Source organism: Crocuta crocuta, unplaced genomic scaffold, assembly GCF_008692635.1.
Source record: "Crocuta crocuta isolate KB4526 unplaced genomic scaffold, BGI_CrCroc_1.0 scaffold236, whole genome shotgun sequence".
Classification (NCBI taxonomy): Eukaryota; Metazoa; Chordata; class Mammalia; order Carnivora; family Hyaenidae; genus Crocuta; species Crocuta crocuta.
In genome coordinates, this window is record NW_027530998.1 from 1,472,702 (window position 1) to 1,492,220 (window position 19,519).

The window sequence follows — 19,519 nt, forward strand, 5'->3', positions numbered from 1 at the left end:
ACACTTGATACATTTTTAGGTGAACTAGACATATATATTTTTTAATCCATCCTTTCAGGAGCATATTTTTCTAGATGATATGGTTTTATTGTCTCTGGGGTAGGAGTGAGTTACTAAATCACTACACTTGAGATTTAATTATTGTGAGAGAAAATGGACAGATTACTTAAAAACTGAAGTTGTTATTCTTGGTAGATATGCCTCATTGTTTAGCTGGATTAGACCTGATACCTCTGTACTCCAGATTATATCATTTAGTAATCCAGGAGTACATTTGTAACCCACTCTCTTAGTTTGGGAAATTATATTATTTAAATTAAATGCTTAAAGATGACTTGCCGATTTTTTTCTTTCTTAATGGCTGGTAATATCTAATATAAAAATAGTCAGAGGTAAAAATATAGCCGTGTTCTACCTATGGTTTCAGCCTTCTCATACTTTGAATTAGAATAAAATCAGAGATGGGACACATTAGCTCAACAGATAAAAGTGTCAACATCAGTACTAATAGAACAGATTGTAGAATTAAATTTATATCTGAAGGCAGATGGACCTGTTAATCTGTATTCAATCCCCAAATTGATTTACGCTGAGTGGTAGGCAATGCTGGAAAGCCATAGACTCCCTCCACAGAAGCAGGCCATTTACAAAAAACATGGTTGCAGAGAGAACATAACATGTCCTGAGAGTTGTTCTGAAAGAAAGAGTATCAGAGATTGATGCATGTGGATGCTTATTTCTTTCTTATAATCTAAGAATTAGATAAATTACTGTTTTTTTGTTTTTTTTGAGGTTTTTTTTGCTTGGAGACAAATGAGTTATAGTGTAGAGAGAGGTCTCTAGTACAGTGGTTTTCAAACTGCTCCAGATCTGTAGCAAATGCGTTTTGGTTATGACCTCATACACCATACACACAGGTACACACACATACACAGAACAAGTTTCATGAAAAATTGCTTATGCTTACCATATTAATGCATTCTAATGTTTTATAATCTATTTTATTAAAATAAATGATAGTCATGACCTTTTAAACTGACCAGTACAGTTAACAAACTAAACTGACTTTAGTAGATGCAGTCCCACATGAAAACATGAGCCAGGGAATTAGAGGGCCTTGTGTTTGCTTATAAAATGATGTCAGTTCTACCCACAGCTTGGTTGCCTAATCATTAGTGAATGTTGTGCAGTGCTTACCCTGAGAGATAGTTTTACCTATAAAGATACTGGTTGGAGAACATGAAATGTCAGATTTCTTTCCCCTTGCTTTCATTACTATGAAAGAAAATATATAGGATTGCCTGAAGGATCATTCTTTTCCATTCTAGATATTTGAAAAGATTTTTCTTGGTTAAGTCAGGCCAGAAAAGTATATTCTTGTGTCATATTCTTCTTTGTTCTTCTGTAGAATTTCTTGTGCTGAACTGCATTTAGGTGTTATGTCACTGGTCATCATGGAAGGAATGACCCTTTGTCACTCATTTTGATTTCTTAAGGATATTGTTCACTCTGTGTGAGCCTTCTTTAGAAAGACTCAAAGAAAGGAGAGTTTACTTTTTGCTTTCAATATCAGGAATAGTGCTTTTTCTTAACACCTGGTTTGTTTTTGTACTAAAGATACTGTGATTTTTGTAATGGAGCATGCTGCTCTATTTGTGTTGACACCTAGAAGAAAGTAGAGAGCTAAAGGTTTGGCCTACATTTATAGGACCAAATCATATACAGTTTCTTCAGTGACCTCATTATTCTAGGTTTTTTGAGGGGTGGTGAGAGGCCCTCAGCTGTTACTTTTCTGCTAGTCCTAATTTTCTCATATATTTAAAAAATCTTATAGTTTTTTTTAAATGCCTTTTCAGGTCTTTTAGAGGAATAAATACTTATAATTAGCTACAGTTGAAATTAGATTTTAAAAGCTAAATAAACTTAATTGTTAGAATAGAAAAATAGAGTAAGTTTATGAATTTGGCAAGTTTCTTGTGATTTGTTTGGTTTCTAAAAATTATATGAATAAGCACTTATTGTTAAAAGTGTTTAAATTTATTTTCATATCATGTACTTTTGTACTTTTAAAACACTTAGTATTTGTTGGTATCAAGATCAAATATGATTTTGGAGGATAAAATAAACTATAGATTCCTGAATCCTTTCTGGAATGAAGTTGAAGGTAAACTAATAGTAAATATTTTGGGTTACTTCCGTCTAACAATCGTGATAAAATAATAAGTCAATTTTATAAGTGGTATGTGTTAGCCTTTATAAGCATATAAAATCAAGTTATGTGCAGAGTATTTTTAAAACTGAGTTTAGAATTTCCTGAATCAATTTCTAAGTTTGTGCTTAGTGTCATTTTCCACACAACTGTGTTTTTAACCAGAGTCGCTCATGCTGTCGCAGATGTATTATACATTGTTCAAATATTGCTTAAATTTGAAAGGAAGATTTAATTCATTTTGATTTTTAATTTAGTTATATATTTAGATATTTTTATATAATTTTATTAGCAAATTTCAGATCTAATTGATGCTATTCATATATTCTAAATAGATTTAAAAATGATTTGAACATTATAAGAACTTAGAGTTAGTGAAACAGAATTAGAACATGAAAGTGTTTTAACAAAATATGAATTTCTCAGTTATAGAATCGAGTGTAAACGTCAGCCTTCTTGTGAACCTGTGAATTAAAAAGTCACCCAAGAAATAGACAAGTGGTCATTTGGTTAGAATAAAAGGATCATTTTGGTTAGAAAAAGGTCAGGTATTTCAAGCAGTGCTGTAAGGCTAGTGTGAAATCTGTTTATAATAGAGCCTTAAAACTCTGCTCACACTTCTGAATATGAAATGAATAACATGCAAAAGTAAGAAATGTGGTGAATATTGTTAGCAACACTATGGGAAGAATGAATGTTCTCAGAAGACTATAGTGTCAACCCTGAACTACTTTTGTTAAATAGCTTATAATGCAAACAACATATATTTTTTTCTCGTTGATTCAGGATCTTTTGAAAATTAGTAGAGGTATTTTAGATAATAATGATAATAAAGACTTCTGTTGTAGCTTTGGAACTTTCTTGAATAATTCCCCAGTGTTCACAAAACTCGTGTTTTGTGTCACTTTCTGAGAAAAATATTTATATTTGGTCATGTATAAAATAACAGTTTTATATATTCTATAACATTAACAAACTTCACTAGAATCACTGATCTTAGAATGGAAAAAAATATGTATATACATTTTATTCTTTTAACATGCCCCTAAATGGCTTCTCTGTGTTCAGTGAAACTTGTTAACGTTTTAATCTATTCTTACAGGGTTCATGCTTGAACCAGATCCAGAACATAGACCTGACATATTTCAAGTGTCCTATTTTGCATTTAAATTTGCCAAAAAGGATTGTCCAGTCTCCAACATCAATGTAAGTAGTTTTTCAAGTAGGATATGAATTTAAAATCCCATATTGAGATATATACTATATATACTCTATCGATATATAGTATATAGTATAGATACATATACTTTCAGAATTACTTGTTTCATGACAAGTGGTCTGATAGTGTGTTTGTGGTTAGTATTTTTGATAAAAAGCCATAATTGCTAAAAAAAAAACAACTGTATTGACGTGCTCTGGGGAGCTACTGCAGACTTGGGACACAGCAGGATATTTTTCATTTTTGAGGGACACACAGTGACATCTGTTTGACACAGCACAAACTACTCTTACTAAGTTGTTTGGGCTTATCTGTTAAACAGAACTATTAGATCTTTAGTTGGAGGGGGTCATGAAAACTTACTGAGACACTAAGCGCTGGGTAAACTGAAAAAGTTGGGTTACCTTTGGTGTAAAGAGCATAGGTGTTGTAAATGCAGAAACTTGGGTTCAGTTCTGTCTTTATCAGTGACTGATTTTGTATATTTTGGGAAGTTACTTAATGTCTATTTCTTTTTCTGTGAAGGTAATAATTATGAGGATCACAAATAGTAAACGTAAAAATCCTATGCCTAGTCCATGGAAGGTGTTGAGTTGATAATAGCTAATACTCAGAGGTTTTGAATTCTAGTCAGTCTGAATTTCTCAGTTATAGAATGGAGTGTAAACGTCAGCCTTCTTGTGAACCTGTGAATTAAAAAGTCACCCAAGAAATAGACTTAAGATTAACTGTATATGGCAAGTCTTTGCTAATTTTAATAACGGTCTAGACTCATCACTGATTTTAAGCCGTTCTCAACTTTGTAAAGAACATTCTGGCTCTTGTTGTTACAGATTTTTTTTGCTATAAACTTAGTCCCCCTAAAAAAAATAAGGAAGTTGATACTATTTCTTTTTGTTTTGTTTTTTTTTAAGTCTCAATGTAATATATTCTCTGTCAATGCTGAAAGTCAGGCAGTTCTAACATTATAGTAATGAAAGTAAGTTTATTTGACATTTAGCTGTGGATTTTTTGCTTTTTATTCAGCAAATATGTACTTGGGTGCCTACTATAAGACATACTGTAAAGCATAAACAAGTCTTCTGCTCTTGTTTTCTGGACTTTACAAGCCAGTGTCGTGCAGATTATCTACAGTATGTAGAAACAGCACTTTACTCATATGCTTGGTGTTTGCTGCCGTTTCCAAAGTCATTTGGAAAATAGTCCTTGATTTACAAATGTAATATAATAATCCCTCTTTTTACCCAGAATTTACCTGTTTGTAAAGTGGATGTGAAGATGATGTTCTGTTTTTTTTCCAAGGGATTCTCTGGAACATGCATATTGAATATGACATTTGTGTAGCATGCAGTGGTGTTTGCAGATTAGATCTCACAAACATATGTGAACATTTTGTAGGTATCTGAGGTGAAAGTAATAGTATTTCACAGACAGCACATTTTGAGTTTAAGAGTGTATCCATAGCATTTAAATAAAACTTTCTGCAATTGGAATGAAAACCGAAATGAAGTTTTATTTTTTTTTCTTCCAAGAATTCTTCTGTTCCTTCAGCTCTTCCTGAACCGATGACTGCTAGTGAAGCAGCTTCTAGGAAAAGCCAAATAAAAGCCAGGTAGGCAAAGCTGTGCTGAGATTTTAAAAGGCATTTTTAAAAAAGGGTATAGTTCAAGTGTCATTGATTAAATATCATTTTCACTCAAAAAAAAAATGTGTGTTCCTTACTGCATGGGATGAGGAGCTTAGATAACAAGCACAAAAAAAGCTTTCTTACATTAGGGATGGAGTTTGACCTCAGTATCACTTCAATTCCTCCCCCTTAGCAATTAAGAAGTGGTTACGCAGCTAGTGATGTTACATTGGATCATTTTGGGGGGTGTCATTATTTCATCACATGGGAACTCTGATTCATAAAATTTTATGTTTGTTGCTGGTATGATTTGTTTTTAATTTAAGGAAAGAAAAAATAATTTACAGGCAGCTGTTTTAGAATATTCTAAATTCATAATCAATTTTATATATTCTAAAACATTTAAAATATGTATTACTATGCAGAATTTATAATGAATGGCTGTAGTTCTTGAAAGACTGAAGTTTTAAATTATTATTCACTAATAGTTAAATAATTATTTATTATTTAAATTATTAGTTATTCACTGTACTGATAAGTTTGACATGTATTATGTAGGTGAAGATGTATGTCTGATCAGTGATTGAATTAATGATTGATTTTTTTCATGCTTTTTTGAGTTTAAAAGTTAATAAACAGGATTGTATTTTAGGATATCAGACAGGTATAATATTGCAGTTGGTGGGGACATTTGTTGGTCACAACTCTTTTTAGGTATTGTATTTATTTATGCAAAGATTTTATTTGACTGAAAAACATAAAATATATTTACTATGTGCCTGTTGTTATATGCAAGAGATAGATACTGTAAACCACAAAGAAAAAAGGAGCAGTGTTTATTCTCAGGGAGCTCACATTCTAATGAAGACAGACAAGAAAACAGTTACAATTTTTAAAATAGGAGACAACCCAGAGTGGAGGAAGGGAAAGCTGGGAGCAAACCGAAGGACAGAAAGAATTCTTTTCCCTGGGGCTGCGAGGTTGCTGAACTTTTCCTTGAAGGATGAATAGTCAGTCACCTGGAGTGAAGGGGAGTGAAACTGTAATAGGCAGGCACTTCAGGCAAGAAGAATGGCCTTTGTGAAACTGCAAGGCTGGGGTGTGAGGGGACATGTATGAGAGTGGTGGGAAATGGTAGATAGATGCCAGTCATGAGCAACTTTGTTTATAAGTTATGCTGAGAAATTTGGACTTTGGCCTTGAAGCCAGTGAATTTTCAACCTGCAGTCAGCTGTATGATTTGTGACTGTGTTGTGAGATGTTTTATAATAATAAATAAATAATAAAAATAATTTATTTAAAAATTGTTAAGGTATCATTTGTGAATGACTTCATTTAAAAATATGCCATCACTCTAAAAATACCTTCATTTACTTGAATTTTAAAATATTCTCTTGAGTAAGAAATGAAAGAGTAAAGTTACATCTAACTTGCCAGAATCCATTATGACTGACTGGCATCTGCTGTTAGAGTTGAGTGGCAATTATGAATTATTGTAGGACTTGTCAGTTCAGTTTTATTATTATTTGTGATTTTTTAAATAATTATTTTGTCAATGATTAAATCTGTAAGAATGCAGATATAGATTCTTAAAAAAGCATGAGTAAACTGAACAGGAATGATGCTTGAATATCTTTTCACCATGACACAAGTCATAGCTATACAGTTATAAGCTAATGAAATAGTTAATGCAGCTAAAATTCACAGTGCTGTTCATATTATGTTAAATCTGTACCTTACGTTAAAAATTAGGTTCATTGGTGTTTATTGGTCAGTAATATAAATTTACTCTTTATTGATATAATCAGTAAAGAACTTGAAAAAGTTTAAATGTATATAAAACTTTTTAAGTTAGTCTTTTTCATATCAAAGGCTTATAAATGGGGGAGGGGTGATCAGAGAAATCTTTATCATTATTTACATGGTTTAGAGCTTTGGTGAATACTGTCCATCTGCCCTGCGTTCACTGTTTGGCATGTTTTGCTGTACTTCTTAAAAGCCCCTTTCTACTTCCCTGAAAACTGCACCTACCCGTGAGACTGTTAAACATGTGAGACTTATGTGACTTGTATCTGAAAATGGAAAAGTTGGGAATCCCTGTCCTGGCAGATGGAAACACTGAAGAACTTTAAGAGGAGAGAGTATGTGCTTTAGGAAGATTGCTCAGGTGATAGGGAGGAGAAGGAGAAGAAAGGAAGCAGAGAAAACAGCTTTGCCTGTTGTAGCAGTGCAGATGAGGCTGCGCAGTAGCGTTGACACTAGTGATTACTCGGTCTTTCCTTTTAGTCACGTTTGTGTGTTCTTATTGCCTAATCTGCCCAGCATTCTCTTCCCATTGCTTCACAGAATGCTTCATTTCGTTTTCACTGTCTAATGAAAGCATTTTTATTTTTTATTCTCCAGTACCTACCTGAAGGTTTTCTAGCCAAATTAGGTAAAGGGTGGAATTACTCCTCTCTGGAACTCTTGACAGTACTAGCTTGAAACTAAGTATTTTTACTGTCTTATATTTTACTGAATTTTCATATGTGTCACATCTTCCTAGGTATACTGTAAATTCTTTGAAGACAGGGTATTGTGCCATGTTTGCTGGATAGCAGTAATCATATAACAGATATTGGTATGTGGGTAAAATTAGGTAGCAGTGGACTAAAATCTGCAGAAATTTTAATTTGCTTTTTAGAGGTTTGCTATCCTTACATGTGTTGCGAATCTCTATAGAGCGATTTGTAACAGGAATAAGGCAGGGAGGGTTAGGTCGGGTCTGCACTATCCACTTAATAAAGAATGGATAGACAGAAAGATAGTGTAGAATATACACTCTCTGGATTACTTGAACAGCATTGGTTTTAGTGCCATATCTGTAATTCAGTAAATACTTAATATCCGTAACTCAGTAAGTACTTGATTATAATTAAAATGAGATATAATTGGTTGTATGTATACATGATAACTTTTTTGGCTTTTAGTTCAGTTTTCCTATAACTTGTCCCATAACCCATCCCATATAAAACATAAATGTTATTTTTAGAAAACAGCATACATATAATGTATTTGTACTATTTTCTACAATCTTTTGATTCAAGTTCCTTCTTTTTAGAAAGATTGTTGAGATGGCTCCCTCTTGTGGCACATACAGATATAAGAAAGAACTGTAGACGAACAGTAACTGTACATAGGACTTTTTCCAAAAACATGCAGTAGATATATATTTGATAAATCATGTATGCAAACTTTTTAAGTACCAAGTCATTTGAAAATGTGCCAAGGGAACTTGATGAAAAGATTTTATGGCAATCCTGTTGAAAAGTAAATAAATTATCCTATTAAAAAGTACTTGAAGTTTTGTACTGAATTTATAGAAAAAAATAAGTCTATAAATATATAAGTTAAAGATTTTCCTGGCTTTTTTTTTTTTTTTTTTTTGGACAAAGAAAATGTCTGTGTCTTTTAGTGTCTCTTGCTTTCAAAACTATGCTTACCACTTTGACCACCCATGTCTGTGGCCTAAACTAAGTCCTATTGGGAAGTTTTATATGATTTCCATTCATTGTTGTAAGTGAAGCATAGTTGAAGATTCAAGGAGTTGAATGTGAGCGGGTGGCTCCACCTGCTGAAAGTTTGGGCTCCTTCTGTTTTACATGCCCTAGAGCGCCATCTTTTCTTTCTTGGACCTAGAGTCTAAGCTAAGAGAGGCTGTTGTTTTGTGTTTCTTGTTTTTATTTTTCTGACTGGTTCACAGAGTTGGCTCTTGATTTGGCCCAGAACCTTATAAAAAGGTTTATGTTTGTTTCCTTTACTTCATTTCCTTAAGAGCAATCCTATATTCTTTTCCTACCAGCTTCAGTGGCAGACTGTGAATGGTAGCATACTGAGTTAAGGAAAATGGTTAGGTTTATTTTATTTACTTTCCTATCTTTATTAAACATTTGATACTTGGGAATGAGGCAGGAAGAAGCTAAGAGGACTAAAATGATCAATAGTAATAATTAAAATGCATCTATTGAAATAGATGCTGTATAGGACAAATACTAAATCAGAAATAATGCCAGTATTGAGAATGAAATATATATTTTTATTTTGTAGAATAACAGACACCATTGGACCAACAGAAACCTCAATTGCACCAAGACAAAGACCAAAGGCCAACTCTACTACTGCCACTCCCAGTGTGCTGACCATTCAGAGTTCAGCAACACCTGTTAAAGTCCCTGCTCCTGGTGAATTCGGTAACCACAGACCAAAAGGTAGTAACAGCCCTGCCAACCTTGTCACCTTTGTAGTTAGCTTAAATCTTATGGTTTGATATCCTAAGAATATAAATTACTGGCACGCTTACTGTTGGGAAGCAGATAACTTAATGCTTTAAGAAACTTTCTACTGATGTCTCATAAATCCAACTAATTTTTCCTGAAGTTGTAGGCAAAAGTAGTAACATACTGGTAATATAGAAATATGGTATAAAATGCTTTCAATTTACTTATCCATAGAGTCATCAGCTAGTAGGGTTTGAGGTTGATAATTAAGTTCAAGAGTATAGACAATTCTGTATTGTATTGGAAAGGAGGAAGTTGAAACTTTAGCCTTAAAAAGCTATAGGTCTTTCCACTGCATCTATACCTTGGGCAGAGGCGTCTAGCTTAGGTCATGTGGACATTACAACACAGAAACCTGTCTTCTCACCTGCTTTTGAGAAGGTTTGCTTTACAATCTAAAGCATCTTCAAAGCATTATGGTGCAGTGTAGTACCTAAAAAAATTTTTTTCCCCCAAGAAAATATCCCTAATATTAGATAGTAAACTTGTTCTGTCAAGGGTCTGGGGATATAACTTGAAGGCCCATCTTAAGAAAACCCTGTTTTGCATTTTATTTCATGATGTAGCCATTTTTATTTAAAGTTAAAATGTTTTTATTTAAGATGTTTTCAATTGGTATGCTCTAATGGTTAAGAGCCTACGTTTGAGTCTTATGAAACTGACTTTGGTAGAATTACTGTGAGGATTAAATAACTGCTTAATATAATCCCCGGTCCTTAAGATATGTTAAATATTAGCTACTACTATTACTGTTATGTGTATACTCAGGGAAGATAATGTGTATGTTACCTGACACATTGCTGCATACTTCTGTCATGAGCAGGCATGCCAGATGGAGGATTGTTCCATGGAAAAGGGAAAGTAGGGAAAGTTGAAGCCTTTTGTGTCCATTTCTTAGCCTCACTGCTCTCTCCTGTAAAATGAGAATAACATCTGATCTTCCTGTTACAAGGAATAAATGACAAGGTGTGTGCTGTCTGGGAAGATTCTGTTTCATAGCATTCAGTGTTATTTTTTTCTTACCATTTTGGATTCAAGATCCTACTAGTCTTCTCTATCATGTGTCAATGCCGTCCACCCAAAGACCACTAAGAACACACTTGTATTTGAATAAATTGGGTGTATTACTCACACATCATGGGGATCTGTCATGGTGTCTTAGTAAGATGGAGTTTGGAAAGATTTACTGAAGGATTTGGGCTTGTTTTAGCTAATACTGGAGGAAGCTTGAAGGAAGTGGGGCTTTGCTCTGCATTGAATGCTCTCAGGAAGCTGGGGGTATGATGTTATTAGGTACCTTAATAAATCTTAACTTTTCTAGAAGGAGGGGAGCTAAAGCTTCAGCTGGTATAGAAGCAGCAGTCAGCTCTATTCGCCAGGACAGGGAGAAGTTTGGTAATTTTTGTGGTTCCTGATTTTGTCAGTATTTGGTCTCCTTGTCCTGATCCACCATGGTCACAGGAAGCCTTGTTTGACGTTGGTGTTCTGTGAAATTGTTGTTTGTTAGGAGAACACCACGTCTAGCTGTGAGGTTGGGCCTGTTCCCGCAGCACGGACAGCGTTCCTTTTTGTCCTGCTTCCAGCTTAAGTTGGAAAAGTAATACTCCTTTCCAACCCCCCTGCCCCATATGTGTGTCTTTTAACTTTTCTCCCCCATTAAATACTATACAGGAAGTAATATTTGAATATATTCTTTTAATATACTGAGCACAGTAGTGGGGAAAAATGTAAAAGTCTTCATTATTTTTTTCTGCAGAGTAAACTAGTAGGGGGTTAGTATGCATTCTCAGGGTCCTTTTTTATGTTCTTGCATGCTTATATATAGATAGAAATAATTCATGTTGTATTTCGCGTAAATAGATTCTTACCATACCTAATTCTCTGCAACTTGATTTTTTTTTATTTAACTCCTACATTTAGGAGAGCCTTGCACATCAGTGCATATAAATCTACCATGTAGATTTTAGTAGGTAGATTATGTTCCATAGTGTTAATGTATCATAGCTTATTTAACCATTTAGGTTATTTCCAGTATTTGTTGTTATTAAAACTATTGTGGTGAACATCCTTATAATAGACTCTTTTGATTTCCATGTTATAGTATTTTTCTGAGGAAGATAGTAAAAGGTATACTCATTTAAAATTTGTCAGATACAGCCACATTGCCATCCAAAAAGACTTCAAAAATTCACACTCTCAACAACAGTGTGGGTGTCCTTTGATTCCTATCCTTGCCAACACTTGATAGTATTTTTTTTAATATTCAAAAATTTTATAAAATTTATAGGTGAAATATCTTTGTTTTTATTGTAATATTCCTAATTAATACTACTATTTCATGTTTATGTTTTCTTCTGGAATTATCTTTTGCAATTTTCTGTAGACTGTTCTGCTTATATTTATTTTCTTATCGCCCTGAAGACTTGATTTTTCTGTATTCTGAGTATTAGTTCTTTGCCAAATAGATTGTAAATAATTTTCTTACAGTTTGTCTTTAATTTTACCAGTGATTCCACTTAACTTCTCTGAGGCTCAGTTTTATCATTTGCAAAATGGGCAATAATAGTATTACAATTTAATGATATAGTTGAAAGCATTGTTTCCATGTAGGATTGTAGTGATGTTGTTTATGATTTCTCTGGTGTTCTGTGGCCTTGGCTTAAGAACCAGGGAACTTCCACTAACTTGATGTGACTAACATGAAGTCACAGTTTGTGAGGTGAATGGTGAGCCTCATGAGTTATTGTATGATGATTGCTCATGTGATTGGGCTTCAATCCCAGCCCTAATGTTCTTCAGTTAGACATCAAGGCCCTAAAAGATGGATATAGCTGAGGAGCCTCACTTTTCAATACTCTAGTAAGTGGGAAGAAATACACTTAAAAGGCTAATGGTGGTTATGTCTGTGTGGTACAATTATGGTTTTAATTTTCTTCTGTATATTTTAATAAATATTTCAAGAATAAATACACTGAACATGCATTTACTTGGAAGAATTAGAAGGTTATAAAACTATTTTCATAGAGGTGTTGTACTTAAGGCCTAGGGAAGTTTGAAGATATTGGTGAAAAAGAATCCTCCTCTCCTTCCTTGCACTCTTCCTCTTTTCCTCACTAAGGAATATATAGCTGCATTTGAGTTTATGGTAACTCATTGGAAGAGACTGTAGAAATTATATAGTATATAACATTTCTTCTTTTTGATGTTGTGTGTGTCTCTTTCTCATAATTTCAAAAGTTTATTCATAGGATTTGCCTTGGGTTAAATTTATGAAGCTTATAAATAAATATCCATTTAGGAGGCAGTGTTAATAGATTCACTACACTAGCATTTATTGAGCTTCTCTTATAAAAAGGATTCTTGAAGGCATTAACAGATCAATATGTCATTATCCCAACCACCAGGGACCCTAGTTAGGAAATAGCCATGAAAACAATATGTGAAGGCTGAATGAAATGTTATAAGCTCAGTGGAGCTGTTAGATAAAGGAACAAGGAAGAGAGATTTGAGCTAAACTTTAAAGGATAAGAAGAATTGCAGTGGGTGGCAAGTGGCATTGTAGACTGAGGGAATCATATTGGCAAAGACACAGACACATGCCAGTGTATGTGATAGTTGAGAAGCAAGAAAGAAGGATGTGGCTGGTGTGTTGAAAGGGAGGAGTATGAAAGAAGAAGTGTTTCTAAGATGTTGGCTTGGGCAGAGTTGTGGCGGACAAAATTAACTTTCATGGGTATTTAAAATTACAGTAAATACATTGTTTAGACTACATGCATATGGAAGTTCCTGTGATATAAAATAAGGATATAAAGCCTTGGTTAATGTTACTGAAATGAGCATTTGGAAATCCAGCCATTTTGTTGAAATCTTGAGTATATTAACATATGTTTCCCATGGAAACCACTTTTTAGGAGCACTGAGACCTGGAAATGGCCCTGAGGTTGTACTGGGTCAGGGTCCCCCTCAGCAACCTCCACAGCAGCATAGAGTACTTCAGCAGCTACAACAGGGAGATTGGAGATTGCAGCAACTTCATTTACAGCATCGCCACCCTCACCAGCAGCAGCAGCAGCAGCAGCAGCAGCAGCAGCAGCAGCAGCTACTTCAGGATGCCTATATGCAGCAGGTAATTCATTGGTTACTGTGGATACAGGAGTAGTGTTGTGAAATTCATGTGGCTGTTGAGTATCAGGGGGTCCCCTTTCACACAATGGGCACCTTCAATTCCAGGTCCAAATAAACACTTTGCCAGATTTCCTGATTATTGAAGAATATGTATTTTAGTTGCATTCTGTGAGATTCTTGAGAATATTCTGTTGAGGGGCTCCTGCATGACTCAGTCGGTTAAGCATCAACTCTTGGTTTCAGCTCAGGTCATGATCTCATGGTTCATGAGTTTAAGCCCTGCGTCAGTCTCTGCACTGACAGCACAGAGCCTCTTTGGGATTCTCTCTCTCCCTGTCTCTGCCCTTCCTCTGCATGTTCTCCCTCTCTCTCTCTCTATCTCTCTCTCTCTCTCTCTAAATAAATAAACTTAAGAAAATAACATTTAAAAAAGAATATTCTGTTGAAATAGATTGAAATCATGGCTTTATGAAGCTAAAAATATTCAGTCATTGGACATTATGAATAAACATGGCAATTTATGATGAATGTTATCTTTTTCAGATTATATTTTGAGTTGAGAAACAGAATTATAATGTTATTTTTGGAAGGTTGTTATTTAGGCTTTCAGAAGTAACATTATCTTGGGATTTTTGTTCTTTTTGCCTTTTTTTTTTGTACCAGGGTTGGCACGCGCACATGTGTGTGTGTGTGTGTGTGTAGTGGCATTTAGAGTTGGAAGGGACATAGAAAAAAAATGACTTTCAGTTCTATTCTGCTCTTTTTGTCATTAGAACCTGTGAATTTCTAGTTTCACTAAACTATTTTAAATTTATTGACTTTTCACAATCATCCTTCCATCTTTTCCGAAATGTTTTTGAGCCTATTAAATGCATGGCACTTCTCATGGATGTCTCCCTCCTCTGGTCTTGACTGATAGACCCAGAGTGGAACATAGTTAAGTAGATGGTGCCATTGGATTGCCAGAAGTTATCATCGAAGGGGAGATGGAGGAGATTATGATGAGTCCTGGACATAAACTAGAGTTTTCATCAATGAATAAATGTGTTTAGGTTTAATTTTCTTCCAAACATCCTTAAACTCTGCTGGGAAAAGTTTTAATTGAATCTGTTATGTTTTGTTGATAGTTTTGAAACCAATTCCAATAAGCATATGTAAGTTATAGTCCTTTACTGACTATAGCTATTTTACTTTGGTATTTGGACCACTAGTACCCAAATCATAGTTATGATGTTAAGATCAGTACTAAAAAAAAAATAGAGACTAGGGGGTACAGAAAAGGCATGAGTACTATTGATGAGTTTCTTTGTTTGTTTGTTTTTTTCATTGTAGTATCAACATGCAATGCAGCAGCAACAGATCCTTCAACAACAGTTTTTAATGCATTCAGCGTATCAGCCACAACCTTCTGCACCTCAGTACCCTACAATGGTAAATGTTGTATAATTTGTAGAAATTTCTCTCTGAGAATACATTTCAGTGTTGGAATTCACAGTATGAATAGTTTGGAATTTAATTCTTCAAAGTCAACTCAAGTTGGTTAATGAACAACACATTTTTTTTAAGTTTATTGGAGGAGACGAGGAGCATAGAGAGAAGGAAACAAAGAATCTCAAGCAGACTCTCCCGACACAGGGCTTGATCTCATGAATAGCGAAATCATGACCTGAGCTGAAATCAGGAGCCATCTAAGTGTTCCAACACAGTTTTAACAAAGCCAGTCCTGTGTTCCAAAGCAGTTTTACATTGGTTTGGACTGTAGCACCTGAAATTTGGCACATTGTAACTGACTGATGGTATTTTTCCCTTATCTCATAGTATAAAGGAAATGATCTGCCTCCCATGAGATTTTGTCATATGTCTCTGATTTGGCACATATCTGTTGAATGAAAATAAGAAACCCAAAAGAAAATTGCATTTCCTTCAGTGAACAGTGTGACCTTTTTTTTTTTTTTTTTAATAGCAATCTCTGTACTAGTGACTATAAGCTACTCCATTTTCATTTTCTTAAACTCTTCTAAGGAGGAATTTGAATCCTGCCAACGGAGACAGGCTTCACAACTGTTTTTTTTTTTTAAATTGAGGTGTAATTGACATAGTATCATATTAGTTTCAGAGGTAAAATGTAATGACTTGATAGTTGTATATTTTGCGAAATAATCACCATAGTACATGCAGTTAAACAGCTTCTTAAATAGACTTATTTTATCTTGCTGTGGTATTCTAGTAGCAAGCTGCTCCTTCATATATCAATTGTTTTTCAGGCTTTAGATTTTGTTGCCAGTGTGAAGAGGAAGGAGCAGAGTAACTAGGAATGATGCTGACTGTGCTCTAGTGACCTGGTGCAAGCGCTGTTTGTATAACAGGCACTTCTTGTTTCAGGTGCAGCAGTACCAGCAGGCTTTCCTACAGCAGCAGATGCTGACTCAGCAGCAGCAGCCTCAACAGCAGGCATCTCCGGAGTATCTTACCTCCCCTCAAGAGTTCTCGCCAGCCTTGGTTTCCTACACTTCATCGCTTCCCGCTCAGGTTGGAACCATAGCAGACTCCTCTTACAGTGCCACCAGGCAAGTGTTTTCCGGTGAATGCAACAGAAATTATTGTGGAAGTGAGTGTACCTGTGGAGTGGAGTCACTCTGTAGCTCCTGAATTACCCGAGAGTCCCTCTCTCTGCAAAAGCCCTCTTTTCCTCTTACAAGTTCTCTCTTCCTGTCCCTGTCCCCTTCCTTGCATTTCGGTCAGCTGAGTCTGCTAACTGCTGTTTGCAGATAAGGCTTTAGCAACATCCAGCATTGTTTAAGGCTAAGGAAATTAGCGGCTTATATGTTAAGACATTCGTTGTAATGTAAATAGAAACAAAACCCTAACAAACAGCTTTAATATTTAAAAAAAGTAATTCTTGTAGACAAGTTAATTTAGCTTTTTCTACTTATATATTATCAGTTTGAATTAATTTGATAATATTTACTCACAAGTTGTCTAATTTGTTTTAATTTAAAGAGATAACAAAAAATAGTAACATGTCATTTGGTTCTTTCTTAACATAATATACTGTAAGGTTATTGTTACCATAGCCTCACATATTTTCGTATTCAGATACATTGGTTAGTAGAGGTATTTTTCCAGGATAATTTGTATTGAAAACATTACAGTAAACTAAAGAACTGTGGTATAAATCTTTTCAAATTCAGATTTGAATTGGGGAGTGCTTCAGGATTTTGTAGTGAAAAATCTCTTGACCATTATAAATACTTCCTTGTATTTTTGGATATGTACGAGGAAGTTGTTGCTAGAACTTTGGTTACTGGAACACTAAAGAAGTTCTCATGCAACACTATTTCAGGATAAGATCATTAGATGGGCAAAGGTATCTGTAAGCTTTGACTAGGATTTTGGCATGATAAACATCAGTAGCATATTTGTTCACTAAGCATGTCAAGAGAGGAATAAAATATACAGTTTGCTGTAGTATACCTCCCAACCTGTGTGTGTGTGTGTGTGTGTGTGTGTGTGTGTGTGCGCACGCGCGTGTGTGAGAGAGAGAGAGACAGAGAGAGAGAGAGAGAGAACAAATGGATTTATTGAAGTGTTTTTCTAAATTAAAAATTGAGGTACATGAATTAGGACAAGTATGTCTAAGTGCAGAGCAGGGCATAGATCAGACTCTGGTTTAAAGATGCAGATTGGTATTTGCCAAACCATTTGTTATTTGCCTAATCTGGTTATAGTTTTTTGATTTAACCACATATCACTTTTGTCTCTAATAAATTAATAGCATTATTGCAAATAATAACATTAAAACAGATAATAAACATTTTAAACACCTTAAAACAACTGAAGTCTATGACACATAAGTAGTAATCTATTAAATTTACAAAAAAGATATACCTAAAAAATAAGTCCCCTAGGGATAAGAATGGAATAGTTTTATTCTTTATTAAAAATAGGATATTCTCCTCAGTATTGTTTAGTTTAAGATACTGATGAGATTTATATTAATTTTTTTTACTTTTGATGTTAATTAGCATAAAAATGTCAGTTATATTCTGTGTGTGTGAGTGTATATATATATATATATATATATTGTATATGTGTTTGTTAGCTGGTTGGTTGGTTTTAGGAAGTGGATTGGCTGAGGGAGAGGTTGAGACAGAATCTTGAGCCGGCTCCATGCCCAGCTTGGAGCACAACATGGGGCTCGATCCCACCACTGTGAGATCATGACTCCATCTGAAATCAAGAGCCGGATGCTTAATTTACTCGCATAATCATTTTCAAGAGAACGTATTTCCCTCATTGTATATTCTTGCCTCCTTTGTCATAGATTAAATTCCATGGCAAAGGAGAGAATCCCGAGACAAATCATACAATTGATCCCCTGCTCCTCTCTGGCTTCCCCTGAGGATACCACCTCACATAACCATCGCCTTATGTTTTTGGTTGTACATAAGTTTCTAGCAGTTGCATGATCTGGAGNCCTGTGTGTGTGAGTGTATATATATATATATATATATACTTACAGCATATATATTTATGTATACTTTGTATTCTAAAGGATTACCAACCTTTGGAAACAAGGTTGTATCACTGATGAGAATAGAATTCTGCATTGAAAATCTGTAGGAGAAAGTTTTTGTTAGTGTTCTATTGCATGTGTGCTATCTAAACTTCCGATTAGTTATAAAGGAGGATGAGGATCTAAAGATATGAGGCATAAGTAAGCATGCAGGGGACTGATACCTATAACTTGTGTAGCTCACATAGCATTGCCTGCTTAAAGCTTATCTCCAGTGACACTGTTTTTAGAATCACAGATGTGATGTGTTAGGAAAATGTAGTTTTTTTTCTAATTTCTGTGTAACTTTAGAAAAAAATTCGTTTATCATCAAAATCCTCTGCATACTCCATTTTGGGAAATACTGAGTTGGATATCTGTGAAAGTGTTTAAGACTTGTTTTAACTCCACTCCTGTTAAATTATGTGTTGAGGGAGATGGGAGGTTGGAGCAGGAAAGGGTAATGGTTAGATAGGTAGAAACAGTTAACACGCTTGACAGATGTGAACACTTGTTTCCCAGAGGAACACTCCAGTTGCACTTGGGGCCTTAATGTTACTTCATTAATATTTCTGTTTAATATCAGTCTTTACCAAAGATTAAATGGTGAGTATAATATCTTAACAATTTAAAACGTCATCTGTACATAAATATTCTTGCTTATAACTAGGTCAGTGGAAGGTGAGAATTAGGTTAAGTGTTTGGCTCTAAGTGTGTAAGAGACATTTAAATAGAAGAAAGAAACCAAGTAGTTCCTTAGACAAAGGGAAAAGGTCAGTATCTTGGTTAGCATGATTATTTCCTTTTACCACTTAATCTTCTGCTAAAATTTCTGCTCTTCCATTGTGTTGATATATCTTTAGTATGACTATTGGAGAGTATTACCATGTTGTATTCAAATAATAGTGAAATAAACATCAACACATACATTGTTTTACTTTTTATGATAAATTGCCCTGTTCGATTAGTTATTTGTTGCTGCATAATAAATTACCCCCAAATTAAGTGTTTTAAAACAATGTTAAACATTTGTATGATCTCATATACTTTCTTTAGATCAGGAATTTGGAGTGGTTTAGCCCTATGTTTATGTGCAGGGAAGGGCCTCTCAAACAGTTGTTTGCCTGGAGCTGCAGTCTGCTGAAGGCGTGGCTGGTGCTGGAGGATTTTTTCATAAGATGGCTCACTCAACATGGCTTAGGGCAGGAGGCCTCCGCTCTCTGCCATGTGGATCTTTCCAAAATGTTGCTCAAGTATTTTTTTGGGCAAAGCCAAAGACTGTTTTGAATAAAGAATTATTTGTTCTTATTTGTTTGAGAAAATGGTCCAAAAGACAGGACAAGAAAGAACCTGCGATGCCTTTTATGATCTAGTCTCAGAAGACACACTGGCCCTTCTCTTAGAACTGAGTCACTAGATCTAGCCCAATATTCAAGGGCAGGGGAATTCGATTCTGCACTTTGAAGGG

At 34.8% G+C, this 19,519-nt stretch overlaps 1 protein-coding gene across 1 annotated transcript in view; it reads left to right on the forward strand.

The window, feature by feature from the left end:
- Positions 1–19,519, forward strand: part of BMP2K (BMP2 inducible kinase) — a 122,926-nt gene that overhangs the window by 73,854 nt on the left and 29,553 nt on the right. Inside the window, exons 8-13 of the mRNA XM_077770541.1 lie at positions 3,312–3,415; positions 4,961–5,040; positions 9,142–9,302; positions 13,283–13,497; positions 14,829–14,927; positions 15,879–16,063. Coding sequence (XP_077626667.1) covers positions 3,312–3,415; positions 4,961–5,040; positions 9,142–9,302; positions 13,283–13,497; positions 14,829–14,927; positions 15,879–16,063 — 844 coding nt within the window. The remainder of the gene's footprint in view (positions 1–3,311; positions 3,416–4,960; positions 5,041–9,141; positions 9,303–13,282; positions 13,498–14,828; positions 14,928–15,878; positions 16,064–19,519) is intronic.